The sequence below is a fragment of the Panulirus ornatus genome, chromosome 69, assembly GCF_036320965.1.
Source record: "Panulirus ornatus isolate Po-2019 chromosome 69, ASM3632096v1, whole genome shotgun sequence".
In the NCBI taxonomy this organism is placed as follows: Eukaryota; Metazoa; Arthropoda; class Malacostraca; order Decapoda; family Palinuridae; genus Panulirus; species Panulirus ornatus.
Genome location: NC_092292.1, coordinates 11,936,661 through 11,958,212, shown reverse-complemented (window position 1 = coordinate 11,958,212; position 21,552 = coordinate 11,936,661). Strand labels below are relative to the sequence as shown.

Here is a 21,552-nt window from a genome sequence, read left to right as displayed (position 1 = left end):
CTCTGTTGCACCATCTGTTATTTATCTATCGTGAGAGGAACTGAACGACACATACAAATATTAGGCTATTGCTGCTGTGTTCATAACCATACTACGTATCCTACAAGCTCAATCATCATTTAACCTTACCATAAGTCAATCATTATGAACCTCTCAGTGTCGCCAAGATATATCCTTGCCGAGATCATAGCTAACGCCACTTGTTTGATTATCATTTGTGTGTTACGGGGACAGAGTTTTACACTCGTGTTGCCCCATTTCTTAACCTTGTATATGTACCATGTCTTTACTCCTGTGTATGTCTGCACACACGCACACATCCCAGCTTAGGCCAGGTACGCGTGAGTGTGTGTGATTACCTATATGTACAATACGGGGAGGGAAGTCTGCGTTCAGGGCTCCTATCTTATCAAAACTTTCTTTACAATCATACAACTTCTTTTTTTAGTCTTCTCTACACAGTTTCATACCTTAGCTTATTACGTTCATCCGCAAGTGTACCACTATATAAATAATGTGTATACCTTGACATTTCTGGCTGCTCATTCTTTTGCATCTTTCAGAGGTTAATCACTGCCAATATCGTCAATTGAATGAGCATCTTCGAGAGCTGCAATTAATTCCTCCTTCCTACTTTTCCACCAAGGGCAGACATATAGCCCCTACGCCATCCGTGTAACTCAGCTCTCTTATATCAGGTACCAGTTTTATTGCCCACCTCTGAACCATCTCTACTATCTATGTAAACTTCTTAAATTGTGGTGACCAGACATAAGATACACACTCGTAAGTTGGGTCGAATAAGCAGCTCCTAAGATCTTTTCAAACACAGATTCCTTTAGTGTGTTACCTGTCAGATTAAATCATACTTAGGGGTTCTTTTTCCTGTGTTCCTGCGTCATCACTTGGCATTAGCTTCGGCTCCACTTCCTCAACCATGTATCGGATCATCTCGTAAAGTTTGCATCAATCCCCTTCCGTATCCTGTTGCAGTCCTTATCGCTCCTTACTTCCTTAAGACGCTCAACATCACCTCCAAACGTATCTGAGTCCAGTCCTCTTGAATGTGTCATTAACCAAATAGAAATTTACAGTGGCTCTCAGATCGAGCCCCGTGGAACTTCTCTGGATAGCCCCATCTCATTCGGGGAAAGATACTGGCGAAATGCGTCCTCTGTGTTCGCCTTACACAGACATAACTCTCATGAGATCCATCAGAGGAGCATCCCACCTCATTCATGTCCGATGGAGCTGCTTCTTTGCCAGGCTCTTGTGTGGGACGTAGGCGAATTCCAAAAGAAAACACACCATTTTCGCAGGCTACTCTCTTTGAATTACCTGTATGCCTTCTAGCTTTTAACCACACTGTTCTCTTTGGATTATCTGTATGCCTTCCAGCTTTTACCACACTATTCTCCGAGTTTCTGACATCTTCCACTATCACAAACAGCCTCGAAAGGACCCGGTGGTCTGTAGCTGTTTGGATTCCTTCGTATTCCTTTGTATTTCTTTGTGTACCCGTCCAAATGAGCGGGGAGACTTTACCTGTAAGGCTGCATAGGCTTGAGCCTGAGTCCCGAGCACAGCAGAGGAGGTCCGTTTGTGCTGTGCTGAGAAGACATGGTCCTAATTAAGGTCCGAGAGTAAGGTGGGGCCCGTGTATGTATAGTTTAGAAACATTTGTTGACAGACCAATGGCCCGGGATCGACAGCAGGAGCGCTACGTTGGCGGTAAAGACTTTGATTCTAGGGCAGTGGCCAGGAAGAGGGTCGACAGTTTCAGCGATGAGTATAGACAGAGTCTCAGTCAAAGGGGAGAGAGAGAGAGAGAGAGAGAGAGAGAGAGAGAGAGAGAGAGAGAGAGAGAGAGAGAGAGAGAGAGAGAGAGAGAGAGAGAATATCATAGACCACACTCGGTCAATTGCCTTGGAAATGTTTTATGCCACGACACAATGGTCATCGAATGCCCTGGGAGAGGACCAGAAGAGGCGTGGTGTCACACTGAAATGACCACCTTATCTTGCACAGCAAGGGTCGCAATGTGACCAAAAGGAAGGAATGGGATTTGAGGCATTTGAAGAAGCGAGTCTTTAAAGGAACTTTGAAAAGACTTTTACAGACAGCTGAAGTGAGAGCAATAAGATGATAGATGGAGGGGTTAGAAAGGAAGAAGAAAAAAAAGCTTTGAATTTTAGACAAACGCGAAATAGGCGAGCAAGTTTTGAAGCTAACTCAAAGGCATACCCCCCTCTGCGACGCGAGGAGTTATACCATCTGGGATATATATAATTTTGCCCATCTGAAGCTGGGAAAGCACTCGGATACCCATCCACTGGTGGGAAAAAATATAGAAGAGGTTATAGCTTCAGTAGGAGGAGGACTGGTTGGGAAAATCATCTCAAACAGAATCAGGGGAGAATAAGGTACCCCGAAGGAGACTTCATCAGCTAGAGAACTGTGCAGGTCGATAGAGAGGAAGACGAGTAGAGAGGAAGACAGATAGAGAGGAAGACAGGCAGAGAGGAAGACAGGTAGAAAGGAAGACAGATAGAGAGGAAGACAGGTAGAAAGGAAGACAGATAGAGAGGAAGACAGGTAGAAAGGAAGACAGATAGAGAGGAAGACAGGTAGAGACGAAGACAGGTAGAGAAGAAGACAGGTAGAGAGGAAGACAGATAGAGAGGAAGACAGGTAGAGATGAAGACAGGCAGAGAGGAAGACAGGTAGAAAGGAAGACAGACAGAGAGGAAGACAGGTAGAGACGAAGACAGGTAGAGACGAAGACAGGTTGACTCACAGCACAAGTCATTGGAGACGTGTTTAGTTCAACTTACAGCACAAGTCATTGGAGACGTGTTTAGTTAAAGACCGAGCAGATTTACCAGTAGAAGTCAAATTAGCACAATATCCTTTTAATGAGGATGTGCTTGATTTTACGTATAAGAACTTTGCAGTGATCCCATGTAATGTTGCAACTCCTTATCCACTTACCATCTGATTCCCTTACTTAGCGTCTTGCAGACCACAGTCGTCAGAGACACTGGTATGTAGTTCACTGCAAATGTTCCTCTCTCCCTCCTTAAGGAGCGAGAGGGACATCTGCTCCCTGTCAATTCCTTTTGGCACTGCACCCTCTTCCAAAGGTTTGTTAGCAACATCCCAAGCGGTCTGTCGACCATTTCCACACACTCTTTGACAGACTTCCTCAAATCCTCTCACCTCTTGTGATAAAGATCCCAGCGCTTTCCACGACCTTCTCCCCGTCCCGTGTCATTCACGATGGAGGTTTGCTCGTCATAAACTTTGGAATAAATCATTCCGTTACTTGTATATTTTCCCGTCTTCAGTAACCCTTCTCTGTCAATACCTCTGACTAATCAACTCTACTCTGACTGATCATTTACCTCCTGATGAATTTATGGAGCAAATTTAGAGTTACATTTGACTCATTAACCATTTTTTTCTTTTAGAAATTTCCTCTTTCTACCCTCCTTATCCAGGTAAGCCCCTTTTACGTTCTCTTATGCCTTTCGGGTGTTAACTAGCTGCTTGTCGCATATATTTCCTTCTTATTGCAACTTTACGCCCTCTACCTTTTAGACACCTTTCATCATGCATCATCTCTGTTTTCAAGTCTCTTTCCTTTGCTCTATGCTAATGATACCTGTGCACCTACCTAACCTCATCATAAATTTCACATAACGTTCTGCAGCAATACCATGCACTTTACCTACATAATTCCAGTCCCTAGCTGATGTTAAAGATGGCATTTCATTGCTAACGGCGTACAACTATACGTAATCAACTGCACAGTTCTAGGTGCATGGAAACTGACGATTATAAAATGACAATGTTATCCATATCGTATCCGTTTTCTTTTCCGATTTGCAAATTCATTTTCTTTAGTATTTTCAAGGAAGCCTATCTTTATCTACTTTTCCTTATATTTCTATGATATTTCACAGCTTTGCAATTAATTTTTTTTCGTATACGGCATGATTATTTCACATTAATTTTCATTTTAGATAATTTAAACGATATGATGATAAACTTTTTAATAAATGAGATACTTTCTTACAGGATGCAATAGAACAACATGTGGGAAAACTTTGTAGGTATTTTACATACTTCGCTTTTCAATCCTTTAGCTAAGGTTTTCAGTGTAAATTGGTATTTCACAGATTCCACAATGTTTAGTGAGAATGCAATATCTTAATAATCATCTTGAACATCTGATGAAAACTCATGAGTTCAAGTCTTTTCAATTGGTCGTTATAATCAATTTGATACCGTTAATGACTCCGGGAGTTGATAGGACTATAGGAAAAATAGCTAACATGTCGATATAGTAAGATTAGAGTTTTGAAGTCCATGTAACAAAAAAAAAACACAGCTTGTTACCAAAGGTTTTGTTATCCAAGTCCTCAAGATAAGACTTACGTGTGATCTTATCTAAATCAATTACTAATACGACAAAGATTACTTGGTATATGTAATATGAAATAATGTTTGGCGAAATACATTATATCATCGCAAATAGGAATAATATATTTTCATCGCAAATGTCCAGCTGCATTGCAAATATAAAGATGGTAATTTACATTCAGATGTAATGGTCACTTAGACAACAAATAAGTGTCACTGATTATTTGATAATAACCTTATCATTTATGAGTAGTTAACGTGAGGATAGCAGATAACACAATTAATCACGTATTTTGGACAGCATTAGTCAGTGAGACACCACTATAGACTGAGAAACCAGTTGCATTAACGTAGAAACTTCCTACAGGACTGAGTTTCAAGATCAGACAGAAATCAAACATAAATATGAGTTGACATTTTAGAATAAATAATATCTCGCTATTTATGTTGTTTTGTACTGAATGAAGACACGACGAATCAATTTAGTGCGTAGTTACAGCACCGTAAAAATGTAAGAGAAAAAAAGCACTATTGATCACAAGGCTTTTTTTTCAGTTAACACACTGATGGACATTAGCTATGACTTTATGTATGATGACCATTTGTGTGAAGAGGGACAGAATCAATCACAGGAAGTAAAAGTAAATGAATTTCATATTCTGGGTGCATTATGATTTCATTTTGCCTACGACTCGCACACAGAGACCGTGACAACTGCGCATTTGTCTTTCACAACGTAAAGATACTATTTCTACCACAGAATTACTCCATGCAGCTACAGTTGCTAGTGTTATAGTTTCTAGTTCTTAACATATACGCATTACCGTCGCACTTTCAGTCCTCTGGTTATATCATCCACACTCACAACATTACACATGTTTGGTGTACACTTACACCAAGTTGCTAAGCTGGTAATACTTACCCATAGACTATTTTTCATGGTAGACTATCATTCTTTTGATTTTACACTCTTACAAAATCCTACACTTGCATTTAATACACTAATTCGATAACAACTTTATTTATTTACCTATATGTTCGCGAGGTGTAGTTCAGGGTCACATATAAATAAAAAGTATTAAAATTCTTAATCATAATGTAGTTATCATTACTTTTTCAGTAAAACTATTTCTCTATAAGATCTACATTATTAGGAGTTATTTCTCTCAATTCTGTGACTTTGATTTATATTTCAATTAGTTTTCTTAATACGTATTTAATTACAATAACAAAGGGCCCTTCAGGGTTAACCCTTCCTGTTCAATTTACCTCTTGACAAGTTAATTTAACATGGAAATTTATCATCGTATAACCACCAGAAGAGAATATCATTAAAGTGTACATTCTTAATTTATGATGACTTCAAACGAATTTTCAGCTGAGGATCGCATTGACGAGATATGGAGGACGGGACGGGAGCTGGGGTTACCTGACGCGGCCATCCACAATGTATTTAACTCCGTCTTCACAGAAAGTAAAGAAAAGGATGCCATCAAGACGGACAGCAATGGAAATGAGAGCTTCGAAGAAGAAAGGGGTGGAGTGATATACAAGTTCATGTGTTATCTGAAAAACATGGTCAAGTTCGTTATGTCCGTTATTATAGTGTGTGTCATTGTATTTGTTATTATATCTTTACACAATCCAACAAGAAAACTCGTGACGCGTAATATCCAGGATATGATATATCCCGTGATGTCCACATTACGGATATTCACCCTGCCACTCCTAACACGATTCCCACACTTGAGTCATTGGTACTCTGAAGAATGTTTAGTGAGAAATATGTATTTTGACCAACCACATATTGACTGTGCACCTTGTAGTGAAAATTCTGAACCTATTAAAACGTCAAGTTTAGATCATTTCAATGATATGTATTATAATAATGGGAAAACCGTGATTGTTACTGATTCTCTGCAACAGAAGATGTCCTGGACTGACTTAACTAAGAATCTGGACATCCACAGAGAAGTTGAAGTGGGTGCTTGGAAATATTTTTCAAAGTTAGAAGGTTTTGCTAGTGCAGTAGATCAGGTTGTTAAGGGTAGATTACTTAATGATACTCATATTGAGTGGAAAATAGATAGATTAGAAACATTGCACATTGTTCGACAAGTATTTCCACGATTGTATTTTATTCCGAAAGAAACTGAGGTGGCTCTCCATCGCTTTGTGTTTATAGATGGTCCTGAATCTGATTCATATCCATTACCTCTGACAGAATTTGCCAATGTTGTACTGATACAAGGGCAAGGGAAAAGTACTCTGTCTTTATTACCATCTCCTCACTGTCAGGGTACTTGTAATTCAGTGACAGTTACATTGGATGCTACTCATGCTTTGTTCTTCAACTGGATATATTGGAGACCAGTCAGGGTTGGAGGTGGATGCATTTCGACCCTTGCCATGAGTTCATTTTATTGAGAAATAGCATCGTACCCAGTCTTTTGTAGTAGAATGATATTGAATATTTATCAGAATGATAAAGTTTTTACAGTGAAATTGATATTTCATAAGTTGTCGCAAAGGCAAGCAAAATGATCTTTTTTTAAGGTAAATTAAGATGTTCGAAGTGACATCATAAAGTATTATGTTCAGGTTTTTTCACTACAGTACAATGCTATGATATTGTCATTTTTCAGTATTGTTACCAGTACTTCGTGTGTTACCACTGTTGACAACAGGTTGCAGTAGGTAATATTCATAACTTGTATTAGACATGTGTGATGTGTCAGTCAACATCAAACATATATGGGCTACTAATTGTGAAAAATGTATGTTTTAAAGCCTTATAACAATTGGGAAGTTATAAGACTATATTCTTTCATTTCATGAATAAAGTATGTGATTGTTTGGTGTACTTTCTCCTGCAAAGACCATTACCACCTCTGTTGCAAGAATATGCACTGCATATAATTTTATTTGATAAGCATATATTTGTATATGATTTTTAGAGGCTTAGGATGAAATTAAGATATGCCAGAATGTTATATTTCAAGATTGGAGTAAAATTAAGAAATTTGAAAGATATATAGGGTTAATAAACAGATTAAAGGCCTATGACTTGATTTTAATCAGAACAATTTACTTAAGATATGAAGTCAAGAAAGCCTATGACAATAAATTTTGGTAAATGTGTTATGAGCACAACAATTTTATGAAAATAGATAATAGAGTAGAAATCAGCTTAAGTTGTAGTTTAATCACATTATATACTTTTATTTACATGATTTATTCATACAACAACAGGACCCCCTTTTACAAGTCGTCTGTAGCTTTGTTGCTGCATTCCAATCAAGAGCAGACAAATGTTGGACTCCTGTAGAGTGGTAAGTTCCCTAATAAGACTTACTCCTTCTCATCCATTGATGATGATACAACCTCACCAGTTGTGACTTCATTCATAGTGTAACCACCTGCAGGCAGAAGTCAGTAATAGCATCAATTTATCATTTATTACCTAGGGACTACTTTCAGAAAGGATCCTGGTGTTAACCAAGGACCTCTTTTCTATGGGCTCATGTTAACCAAGGACCCCTTTTCTATGGGCTCATTTTAACCAAGGACCCCTTTTCTATGGGCTCATGTTAACCTAGGACCCCTTTTCTATGGGCTCGTGTTAACGAAGGACCCCTTTTCTATGGACTCCTGCAGTATCAAGGCTGCTCTTCTATGACCAGAAGGGTCAGCAGCAGTTAACATGCTGTCAGAGTACTGGAATAGGGCATATGAAGCTGCCAGGGGAAACCTGGGATGGGTTGGTGTGGTCTGGTTGTAGATGGGGAGCTGTTTGTGATGCTTAACACATGACATCTAGATAATGGATGTGAGTGAATGAGGTCTCTTCTTTCCTTGTCCTTGGAGCTACCTCATTAATATAGGAAACAGTGAACAAATATGAAAAAAAAAGTTTCGTGAATAGAGAAGAGGCAGTGAAAGCTTCGCGGGAGATGAAAGCCAGCAAAGGCGGCAGGTTTGGATGGTATCGCAGTGGAATTTATATAATAAGGGGGTGACTGTGTTGTTGATTGGTCGGTAAGGATATTCAGTGTATGTATGGATAATGGTAAAGTGCCTGAGGATTGGCAGAATGCATGTATAGTGCTATTTTACAAAGGCAAAGGGGATAAAGGTGAGTTCAAATTATAGAGGCATAAGTCTATTGAGTATTCCTGGGAAATTATATGGGAGGGTATTGATTGAGAGAGTAAAGGCATGTACAGAGCATGAGACAGGAAGAGCAGAATGGTTTCAGAAGTGGTAGAGGATGTGTGGATGAATTTTGCTTTGAGAATGTATATAAGAAATACTTAGAAAAACAGATGGATTTTTATGTAACATTTATGGATCTGGAGAAGGCATATGATAGGGTGGATAGAGATGCTTTGTGGAAGGTTTTAAGAGTATATGGTGTGGGAGACAAGTTACTAGAAGCAGTGAAAAGTTTTTACCAATGATGTAAGGCATGTGTACGTGTAGGAAGAGAGGAAAGTGATTGGTTCCCAGTGAATGTTGGTTTGCGGCAGGGGTGCATGAGTTCTCCATGGTTGTTTAATTTCTTTATGGATGAGGTGGTTAGGGAGGTGAATGCAAGAGTTTTGGAGATAGGGGCAAGTATGCAGTCCGTTGTAGATGAGAGGGCTTGGGAAATGAGTCAAGTGTTCGCTGATGATACAGCACTGGTGGCTGATTTGGGTGAGAAACTGCAGAAGGTGGTGACTGAGATTGGTAAAGTGAAAGAAGAAAGTTGAGAGTAATTGTGATGAGAGCAAGGTTATTAGGTTCAGTAGGGTTGAGGGACAAGTAAATTGGGAGGTAAGTTTGAATGGAAAAAAAACTGGAGGAAGTGAAGTGTTTTAGATATCTGGGAGTGGACTTAGCAGCAGATGGAACCATGGAAGCAGAAGTGAGTCACAGGGTGGAGGGGGGAACTAAGGTTCTGGGAGCATTGAAGACTGTGTTGAAGGCAAAAACATTATCTTACAGAGCAAAAATGGGTATGTTTGCAGGAAAAGTGGTTCCAACATTATATGGTTGCGAGGCATGGGCTATAGATAGGGTTGTGCGAAGGAGGGTGAATGTGTTAGAAATTAAATGTTTGATTACAATATGTGATGTGAGGTGGTTTGATCAAGTAAGTGATGAAAGGGTAAGAGAGATGTGTGATGGTAAAAAAAGTGTGGTCCAGAGAGCAGAAGAGGGTGTGTTGAAATGGTTTTGACACATGGAGAGAATGAGTGAGGAAAGATTGACAAGAGGATATATGTATCAGAGGTGGAGGGAAGAAGGAAAAGCAGGAGACCAAATTGGAGGTGGAAGGATGGAGTGAAAAAGATTTTGAGCGATCGGGGCCTGCACATACAGGAGGGTAAAAGACGTAAAAGGAATAGAGAGAATTGGAACGATGTGGTATACCGGGGTCAACATGCTGTTATTGGATTGAACCAGGGCATGTGAAGCTTCTGGGGTAAACCATGGAAAGGTCTCTGGAGCCTGGATTTGGAAAGGGAGCTATGTTTTCAGTGCATTACACATGACAGCTAGAGACTGAATCTGAACGAATGTGGCCTTTTATGTATGTTCCTGGCACTGCCTCGCTGGTGGAGGGGAATGCTATTTCATGTGTGGTGGGGTGGCGACGGGAATGGATGAAGGCAGCAAGTATGGATATGTGCATGTGTATACGTGTATGTCTGTGTATGTATATGTATGTATACATTGAAATGTATAGGGATGTAAATGTGTGTGTATGGATGTATATGTATGTGGGTGGGTTGTGCCATTCCTCGTCTGTTTCCTTGTGCTACCTTGCTAGTGCAGGAGACAGCGGTTAAGTATAATTAATACATATATATTGAATTTTAGGGGGAATAAAAAGATATTGTGGAAGGAGGTAAATAAGTGCATAAGACAAGAGAACAAATGGGAACATCAGGTGAAGGGGGCAAATGGAGAGGTAATAACAAGTAGTGATGAAGTGAGAAGGAGATAGGGTGAGTATTTTGAAGGCTTGTTGAACATGTTTGATGATAGAGTGGCAGATATAGGGTGTTTTGGTCGGGGTGGTGTGTGAAGTGAGACTGTCAGGGAGAATGGTTTGGTAAACAGAGAAGAGGTAGTGATAGCTTTACGAAAGATGAAAGCTGACAAAGCGGCAGGTTTGGATGGTATTGCAGCGGAATTCATTAAAAGAGGGGGTGACTGTGTTGTTGATTGTTTGTTAAGGATATTCAATGTATGTACGAATCATGGTGAAGTGCATGAGAATTGGCAGAATGCTTGCATAGTACCATTGTTCAAAGGCAAAGGGGGTAAAGGTGAGTGTTCAAGTTATAGAGGCATAAGTTTATTGAGTATTTCTGGAATATTATATGGAAGGGTATTGATTGAGAGGGTAAAGGCATGTACAGAGCATCAGATTCGGGAAGAGCAGTGTGGTTTCAGAAGTGGTAGAGGATGTGTGGAGCAGGTGTTTGCTTTGAAGAATGTATGTGAGAAACAAGTTAGAAAAAGAGATGGATTTTTATGTAGCATTTATGGATCTGGAGAAGGCATATAATAGGGTGGATAGAGATGCTTTGTGGAAGGTTTTAAGAGTATATGGTGTGGGAGGTAAGTTCCTAGAAGCAGTGAAAAGTTTTTACTGAGGATGTAAGGCATGTGTACGAGTTGGAAGAGAGGAAAGTGATTGGTTCCCAGTGAATGTCGGTTTGCAGCAGGGGTGCATGATGTCTCCATAGTTGTTTAATTTGTTTATGGATGGGGTTGTTAGGGAGGTGAATGCAAGAGTTTTGGAGGGAGGGGAAGGTATGCAGTCTGTTGTAGATGAGAGGGCTTGGGAAGTGAGTCAGTTGTTGTTCGCTGATGAAACAGTGCTGGTGGCTGATTCGGATGAAAAATTGCAAAAGCTACTGACTGAGTTTGGTAAAGTGTGTGAAAAGCTGAGAGTAAATGTGAATAAGAGCAAGGTTATTAGGTTCAGTAGAATTGAGGGACAAGATAATTTGGATGTAAATTTGAATGGAGAAAAACTGGAGGAAGTGAAGTCTTAGATATCTGGGAGTGGATTTAGCCAGTGGATAGAACCATTTAAATGGAAGTGAGTCACAGGGTGGAAGAGGGGGCAAAGGTTCTGGGAGCGTTAAAGAATGTGTGGAAAGTGAGAACGTTATCTTGAAGAGCAAAAATGAGTATGTTTGAAGGAATAGTGGTTCCAACAATATTATATGGTTGCGAGGCGTGGGCTATAGATAGGATCGTGCGGAGGAGGGTGGATGTGTTGGAAATGGAATGTTTAAGAACAATGTGTGGCGAGAGGTGGTTTGAGCAAATAAGTAATGAAAGGGTGAGAGAGATGTGTGGTAGTAAAAAGAGTGTAGTTTAGAGAGCAGAAGTGGGTGTATTGAAATGGTTTGGCCACATGGAGAGAATGAGTGAGGAAAGATTGACAAAGAAGATATATGTGTCAGAGGCGAAGGGAACGAGGAGAGTGGTAGACCAAAGTGGAGGCGGAAGGTGGAGTGAAAAAGATTTTGAACAATTGGGGCCTGAACATACAGGAGGGTGAAAGGCGTGCAAGGAATAGAGTGAATTAGAACGACGTGGTATACCAGGGTCGACATGCTGTCAATGGATTGAACTAGTGCATGTGAAACATCTGGGATAAACCATGGAAAGTTTTGTGGGGCCTGGATGTGGAAAGGGAGCTGTGGTTTTGGTGCATTACACATGACTGCTAGAGAATGAGTGTGAGCGAATGTGGCCTTTGTTATTATTATTATTATTGTTATTATTATTTATTTATTTATTTTGCTTTGTCGCTGTCTCCCTGCGTTAGCGAGGTAGCGCAAGGAAACAGACGAAAGAATGGCCCAACCCACCCACATCACATGTATATACACATGTATATATATATATACACGTCCACACATGCAAATATACATACCTATACATTTCAATGTATACATATATATACACACACAGACATATACATATATACACATGTACATAATTCATACTGTCTGCCTTTATTTATTCCCATCGCCGCCTCGCCACACATGGAATAACAACCCCCTCCCCACTCATTTGTGCGAGGTAGCGCTAGGAAAAGACAACAGAAGGCCCCATTCATTCACACTCAATCTCTAGCTGTCATGTAATAATGCACCGAAACCACAGCTCCCTTTCCACATCCAGGCCTCACAGAACATTCCACTCTATTCCTTGCATGCCTTTCACCCTCCTGCATGTTCAGGCCCCGATCACTCAAAATCTTTTTCACTCCATCTTCCACCTCCAATTTGGTCTCCCACTTCTCCTCGTTCCCTCCACCTCTGACACATATATCCTCTTGGTCAATCTCTCCTCACTCATTCTCTCCATGTGACCAAACCATTTTAAAGCACCCTCTTCTGCTCTCTCAGCCACACTCTTCTTATTACCACACATCTCTCTTACCCTTACATTACTTACTCGATCAAACCACCTCACACCAGATGTCCTCAAACATCTAATTTCCAGCACATCCACCCTCCTGCGCACAACTCTATCCATAGCCCATGCCTCGCAACCATACAACATTATTATTATTATTATTATTATTATTATTATTATTATTATTATTGTACTTAATCGCTACCTCCTGCGTCAGCAAGTTAGCACCAGGAAACAGACAAAGAATGGCCCATCCACTCATATACACAAATGTACACATAAATGCCCATACACACACATTTATATACATTACATATCAATATACACATGTATATACATAAATGCACACACACACACACACACACACACATATAAATACCTATACATTCCAATGTTTAGATACATAGACATACACTGGCATATACATATATAAACATGTACATGTTCATACTTGCTGCTTTCATCCATTGCCATTGCCACCCCACCACACATAAAATAGTACCCCCCTTCCCAGGTAGCGCTAGGAAAAGACAAAAAAAAAAAAGGCCACATTCATTAACAGTCTCTAGCTGTCATGTGCAATGCACCAAGACCACAGCTCCCTTTCCACATCCAGGCCCCACAAAAATTTCCATAGTTTACCCCAGACACATCACATGCACTAGTGCAATCCATTGACAGCATGTCGACCCTGGTATACCACATCATTCCAATTCACTCTATTCCGTGCATGCCTTTCACCCTCCTGTATATTCAGGCCCCAATTGTTCAAAATCTTTTTCAATCCACCTTCCACTTCCAATTTGGTCTCCCACTCATCCTTGTTCCCTCCACCTATGACACATATATCCTCTTTGTCAATCTTTCCTCACTCATTCTCTCCATGCGACCAAACCATTTCAACAAACCCTCTTCTGCTCTCTCAACCACACTCTTTTTATTTCCACACATCTCTCTTACCCTTTCATTACTTACTTGATCAATCCACATCACACCACATATTGTAATCAAAAATTTCATTTCCAACACATCCACCTTCCTCCACACAACCCTATCTATAGCCCATGCCTCGCAACCATACAGCATTGTTGGAACCACTATTCCTTCAAACATACCCATTTTTGCTCCCCGAGATAACGTTCTCACCTTCCACGCATTCTTCAATGGTCCCAGGACTGCCCCCTCCCCCATCCTGTGACACACTTCTGCTTCCATGGTTCCATCTGCTGCCAAATCCACTCCCAGATATCTAAAACACTTCACTTCCTACAGTTTTTCTCCATTCAAACTTACCTCCCAACTGACTTGTTCCTCAACCCTGCTGAGCCTTGCTCTTATTCATATTTACTCTCAGATTTCTTCTTTCACACACTATACCAAACTCAGTCACCAACTTCTGCAGTTTCTCACCCGAATCAGCCACCAGCGCTGTATCATCAGCGAACAACTGACTCACTTCCCAAGCCCTCTCATCCACAACAGACTGCATACTTGCGCCTCTCTCCAAAACTCTTGCATTTACCTCTCAAAACAATCCTATCCATAAAGAAATTAAACAACCATGGGGACATTACACACCCCTACCAGAGACCGACCTTCACTGGGATCCAGTCACTCTCCACTCTTCCTACTCTTACACATGTCTTACATCCTTGGTAAAACTTTTCACTGCTTCTAGCAACTTACCTCCCACACCATATACTCTTAAGACCTTCCACAAAGCATCAACCTAATAAATGCCTCTCCAGATCCATAAATGCTAATACAAATCCATATGTTTTTCATATAAGTATTTCTCAAATACATTCTTCAAAGCAAACACCTGATCCACACATCCTCTACCACTTCTGAAACCACACTGCTCTTGCTCAGTCTGATGCTCAATACAAGCCTTCACCCTCCTAATCAATACCCTCCATATAATTCCCCAGGAATACTCAACAAACTTATGCCTCTGTAGTTTCAACACTCACCTTTATATGTATATTGATATCTTGATCACACTAGTCCGTGATGATAGTTAAGAAGGTGAAATTGCAGTTAAGTAGGAATTCATATAATTTATCTATACATGCTACATGTATGGAAAAATTACGTTAAATAGAATTAAATAACTACTGAATTCCGATCTCACCTTCATTTATTTAAGTATATGTGGGATCACTATATGCAAATTTGCTGATCTGCGAGGAAGCTACTTCCACTAGTCCCTCTTCTGTCAGGTTGAAATATGCTACTACGTGGGTGTCTGCAGTAGAAAGTGCATAAATCTGTATTGTTCATTGGTTCACTATATTCGTTTTCTCCTTGTGTGAAGTTTTTGCAGAACATACCCCTGCATAAACCAATATATGAACCAGGGCATGTGAAGCTTCTGGGGTAAACCATCGAAAGGTCTGTGGGGCCTGGATGAGGATAGGGAACTGTGGTTTCGGTGCATTACACATAACAACTAGAGACTGAATGTGAACGAATGTGGCCTTTTTTTATCTGTTTTCCTGGTGCTACCTCGCTGAAGGAGAGGGTAGCGATGCTGTTTCCTGTGGGGAGGGTAATGACAGAAATGGATGACGGCAAGCAAGTATGAATATGTAGAAGTATATGTATATAAGTCTGTGTGTATATGTTGATAAGTATATGTATAGGTATGGGCATTTATGTATATAGGGGATAGAGGAGAAAGAATACTTCCCACGCATTCCTCACGTGTTGTAGAAGGTGACTAAAGGGGACAGGAGCGGGGGCTGCAAACCCTCCCCTCCTTGTATTTTAACTTTCTAAAAGGGGAAACAGAAGAAGGAGTCACGCGGGGAGTGCTCATCCTCCTCGAAGGCTCAGATTGGGGTGTCTAAATGTGTGTGGATGTAACCAAGATGAGGAAAAAGGAGAGATAGGTAGAATGTTCGAGGAGAGGAAACTGGATGTTTTGGCTCTGAGTGAAACAAAGCTCAAGGGTAAAGGTAAGAGTGGTTTAGGAATGTCTTGGGAGTAAAGTCGGGTTAGTGAGAGGACAAGAGCAAGGGAAGGAGTAGCACTACTCCTGAAACCGGAGTTGTGGGAGTATGTGATAGAGTGTAAGAAAGTAAACTCTAGATTGATATGGGTAAAACTGAAAGTAGATGGAGAGAGATGGGTGATTATTGGTGCATATGCACCTGGGCATGAGAAGAAAGATGAGAGGCAAATGTTGTGGGAGCAGCTGAGTGAGTGTGTTAGTAGTTTTGATGCACGAGACCGGGTTATAGTGATGGGTGATTTGAATGCAAAGGTGAGTAATGTGGCAGTTGAGGGAATAATTGGTGTACATGGAGTGTTCAGTGTTGTAAATGGAAATGGTGAAGGGCTTGTAGATTTATGTGCTGAAAAAGGACTAGTGATTGGGAATACCTGGTTTAAAAAGAGAGATATATGTAAGTATACATATGTAAGTAGGAGAGATGGCCAGAGAGCATTATTGGATTATGTGTTAATTGATAGGCGTGCGAAAGAGAGACTTTTGGATATTAATGTGCTGAGAGGTGCAACTGGAGGGATGTCTGATCATTATCTTGTGGAGGCGAAGGTGAAGATTTGTAGAGGTTTTCAGAAAAGAAGAGAGAATGTTAGGGTGAAGACAGTGGTGAGAGTAAGTGAGCTTGGGAAGGAGACTTGTGTGAGGAAGTACCAGGAGTGACTGAGTACAGAATGGAAAAAGGTAAGAACAAAGGACATAAGGGGAATGGGGGAGGAATGGGATGTACTTAGGGAAGCAATGATATCTTGCGCTAAAGATGCTTGTGGCATGAGAAGCGTGGGAGGTGGGCAGATTAGAAAGGGTAGTGAGTGGTGGGATGAAGAAGTCAGATTATTAGTGAAAGAGAAGAGAGAGGCATTTGGACGATTTTTGCAGGGAAAAAATGAAATTGAGTGGGAGATGTATAAAAGACAGAGGCAGGAGGTCAAAAGAAAGGTGCAAAAGGTGAAAAAGAGGGCAAATGAGAGTTGGGGTGAGAGAGTATCATAAAATTTTAGGGAGAATAAAAAGATGTTATTTAATGTAATGGATTTGTATGTAGCATTTATGGATCTGGAGAAGGCATATGATAGAGTTGATAGAGATGCTCTGTGGAAGGTATTAAGAATATATGGTGTGGGAGGCAAGTTGTTAGAAGCAGTGAAAAGTTTTTATCGAGGATGTAAGGCATGTGTACGTGTAGGAAGAGAGGAAAGTGATTGGTTCTCAGTGAATGTAGGTTTGCGGCAGGGGTGTGTGATGTCTCCATGGTTGTTTAATTTGTTTATGGATGGGGTTGTTAGGGAGGTAAATGCAAGAGTCCTGGAAAGAGGGGCAAGTATGAAGTCTGTTGGGGATGAGAGAGCTTGGGAAGTGAGTCAGTTGTTGTTCGCTGATGATACAGCGCTGGTGGCTGATTCATGTGAGAAACTGCAGAAGCTGGTGACTGAGTTTGGTAAAGTGTGTGGAAGAAGAAAGTTAAGAGTAAATGTGAATAAGAGCAAGGTTATTAGGTACAGTAGGGGTGAGGGTCAAGTCAATTGGGAGGTGAGTTTGAATGGAGAAAAACTGGAGGAAGTGAAGTGTTTTAGATATCTGGGAGTGGATCTGTCAGCGGATGGAACCATGGAAGCGGAAGTGGATCATAGGGTGGGGGAGGGGGCGAAAATTTTGGGAGCCTTGAAAAATGTGTGGAAGTCGAGAACATTATCTCGGAAAGCAAAAATGGGTATGTTTGAAGGAATAGTGGTTCCAACAATGTTGTATGGTTGCGAGGCGTGGGCTATGGATAGAGATGTGCGCAGGAGGATGGATGTGCTGGAAATGAGATGTTTGAGGACAATGTGTGGTGTGAGGTGGTTTGAGCGAGTGAGTAACGTAAGGGTAAGAGAGATGTGTGGAAATAAAAAGAGCGTGGTTGAGAGAGCAGAAGAGGGTGTTTTGAAATGGTTTGGGCACATGGAGAGAATGAGTGAGGAAAGATTGACTAAGAGGATATATGTGTCGGAGGTGGAGGGAACGAGGAGAAGAGGGAGACCAAATTGGAGGTGGAAAGATGGAGTGAAAAAGATTTTGTGTGATCGGGGCCTGAACATGCAGGAGGGTGAAAGGAGGGCAAGGAATAGAGTGAATTGGAGCGATGTGGTATACAGGGGTTGACGTGATGTCAGTGGATTGAATCAAGGCATGTGAAGCGTCTGGGGTAAACCATGGAAAGCTGTGTAGGTATGTATATTTTGCGTGTGTGGACGTATGTACATGTGTATGGGGGGGGGGTTGGGCCATTTCTTTCGTCTGTTTCCTTGCGCTACCTCGCAAACGCGGGAGACAGCGACAAAGTATAAAAAAAAAAAAAAAAAAAAAAAAAAAGATGTTTTGGAAGGAGGTAAATAAAAATGCATAAGACAAGGGAACAAATGGGAACTTCAGTGAAGGGGGCTAATGGGGAGGTGATAACAAGTAGTGGTGATATGAGAAGGAGATGGAATAAGTATTTTGAAGGTTTGTTGAATGTGTTTGATGATAGAGTAGCAGATATAGGGTGTTTTGGTCGAGGTGGTGTGCAAAGTGAGAGGGTTAGGAAGAATGATTTGGTAAACGGAGAAGAGGTAGTAAAAGCTTTGCGGAAGACGAAAGCCGGCAAGGCAACGGGTTTGGATGGTATTGCAGTGGAATTTATTAAAAAAAGGGGTGACTGTATTGTTGATTGGTTGGTAAGGTTATTTAATGTATGTATGATTCATGGTGAGGTGCCTGAGGATTGGTAGAATGCTTGCGTAGTGCCATTGTACAAACGCAACATGGATAAAAGGGTGCTCAAATTACATAGGTATAAGTTTGTCGAGCATTCCTGGGAAATTATATGGAAGGGTATTGATTGAGAGGGTGAAGGCATGTACAGAGCATCAGATTGGGGAAGAGCAGTGTGGTTTCAGAAGTGGTAGAGGATGTGTGGATCAGGTGTTTGCGCTGAAGAATGTATGTAGGAAATACTTGGAAAAGCAAATGGATTTGTATGTAGCATTTATGGATCTGGAGAAGGCATATGATAGAGTTGATAGAGATGCTCTGTGGGAGGTATTAAGAATATATGGTGTGGGAGGCAAGTTATTAGAAGCAGTGAAAAGTTTTTATCAAGGATGTAAGGCATGTGTACATAAAGGAAGAGACGTAAGTGATTGGTTTTCAGTGAATGTTGGTTTGCAGCAAGGGTGTGTGATGTCTCCATGGTTGTTTAATTTGTTTATGGATGGGGTTGTTAGGGAGGTGAATGCAAGAGTTTTGGAAAGAGGGGCAAGTATGCAGTCTGTTGTGGATGGGAGAGCTTGGGAAGTGAGTCAGTTGTTGTTCGCTGATGATACAACGCTGATGGCTGATTCGTGTGAGAAACTGCAGAAGCTGGTGACCAAGTTTGGTAAAGTGTGTGAAAGAAGAAAGCTGAGAGTAAATGTGAATAAGAGTAAGGTTATTAGGTACAGTAGGGTTGAGGGACAAGTCAATTGGGAGGTAAGTTTGAATGGAGAAAAACTGGAGGAAGTGAAGTGTTTTAGATATCTGGGAGTGGATTTGGCGGCGGATGGAACCATGGAAGCGGAAGTGGATCATAGGGTGGGGGAGGGGGCGAAAGTTCTGGGAGCCTTGAAGAATGTGTGGAAGTCAAGAACATTTCTCAGAAAGCAAAAATGGGTATGTTTGAAGGAATAGTGGTTCCAACAATGTTGTATGGTTGCGAGGCATGGGCTATAGATAGAGTTGTGCGGAGGAGGGTGGATGTGCTGGAAATGAGATGTTTGAGGACAATATGTGGATAATAGGGTAAGAGATGTTTGGTAATAAAAAGAGTGTGTTTGAGAGAGCAGAAGAGGGTGTTTTGAAACGGTTTAGTCACATGGAGAGAATGAGTGAGGAAAGATTGACCAAGAGGTTATCTGTGTCAGAGGTGGAGGGAACGAGAAGTGGGAGACCAGATTGGAGGTGGAAAGATGGAGTGAAAAAGGTTTTGAGTATATATATATATACTTTGAGATGTATAGGTATGTATATTTGCGTGTGTGGACGTGTATGTATATACATGTGTATGTGGGTGGGTTGGGCAATTCTTTCGTCTGTGGGGCCTGGATGTAGAAAGGGAGCTGTGGTTTTGGGCATTATTACATGACAGCTAGAGACTGAGTGTGAACGAATGGGGCCTTTGTTGTCTTTTCCTAGCGCTACCTCACACACAAGAGGGGGGAGGGGGATGTTATTCCATGTGTGGCGAGGTGGCGATGGGAATAAATAAAGGCAGACAGTATGAATTATGTACATGTGTATATATATGTATATGTCTGTGTGTGTATATATATGTGTACATTGAGATGTATAGGCATGTATATTTGCGTGTGTGGACGTGTATGTATATACATGTATATGGGGGTGGGTTGGGCCATTTCTTTCGTCTGTTTCCTTGCGCTACCTCGCAAACGCGGGAGGCAGCAACAAAGCAAAATAAAATAAATGAATAAAATATATATATATATATATATATATATATATATATATATATATATATATATATATATATATATATATATATATATAAGAGGGGCAAGTATGAAGTCTGTTGGGGATGAGAGAGCTTGGGAAGTGAGTCAGTTGTTGTTCGCTGATGATACAGCGCTGGTGGCTGATTCATGTGAGAAACTGCAGAAGCTGGTGACTGAGTTTGGTAAAGTGTGTGGAAGAAGAATGTTAAGAGTAAATGTGAATAAGAGCAAGGTTATTAGGTACAGTAGGGTTGAGGGTCAAGTCAATTGGGAGGTGAGTTTGAATGGAGAAAAACTGGAGGAAGTGAAGTGTTTTAGATATCTGGGAGTGGATCTGGCAGCAGATGGAACCATGGAAGCGGAAGTGGATCATAGGGTGAGGGAGGGGGCGAAAATTCTGGGGGCCTTGAAGAATGTGTGGAAGTCGAGAACATTATCTCGGAAAGCAAAAATGGGTATGTTTGAGGGAATAGTGGTTCCAACAATGTTGTATGGTTGCGAGGCTTGGGCTATGGATAGAGTTGTGCGCAGGAGGATGGATGTGCTGGAAATGAGATGTTTGAGGACAATGTGTGGTGTGAGGTGGTTTGATCGAGTGAGTAACGTAAGGGTAAGAGAGATGTGTGGAAATAAAAAGAGCGTGGTTGAGAGAGCAGAAGAGGGTGTTTTGAAGTGGTTTGGGCACATGGAGAGAATGAGTGAGGAAAGATTGACCAAGAGGATATATGTGTCGGAGGTGGAGGGAACGAGGAGAAGAGGGAGACCAAATTGGAGGTGGAAAGATGGAGTGAAAAAGATTTTGTGTGATCGGGGCCTGAACATGCAGGAGGGTGAAAGGAAGGCAAGGAATAGAGTGAATTGGAGCGATGTGGTATACCGGGGTTGACATGCTGTCAGTGGATTGAATCAAGGCATGTGAAGCGTCTGGGGTAAACCATGGAAAGCTGTGTAGGTATGTATATTTGTGTGTGTGGACGTATGTATATACATGTGTATGGGGGGGGTTGGGCCATTTCTTTCGTCTGTTTCCTTGCGCTACCTCGCAAACGCGGGAGACAGCAACAAAGTATAATAAAAAATAATATAATATATATATATATATATATATATATATATATATATATATATATATATATATATATATATATATATATATATTTTTTTTTTTTTTTT

General features: G+C 40.9%; 1 protein-coding gene across 2 annotated transcripts in view; it reads left to right on the top strand.

The window, feature by feature from the left end:
• LOC139747673 (uncharacterized) overlaps nucleotides 1–7,281 on the top strand; it is a 330,027-nt gene extending 322,746 nt beyond the window's left edge. Inside the window, exon 6 of one of the 2 annotated variants that reach the window (XR_011712439.1) lies at nucleotides 5,804–5,845. Coding sequence is in view for 1 of the 2 variants with exons in the window: in XM_071660249.1 (XP_071516350.1) it covers nucleotides 5,804–6,852 (1,049 nt within the window). In the remaining variant the exon portion in view is untranslated. Of the gene's footprint in view, nucleotides 1–5,803 lie in introns of both variants that reach the window. The other variant, XM_071660249.1, reaches the window with a different exon arrangement.
• Nucleotides 7,282–21,552: the final 14,271 nt, after the last annotated feature.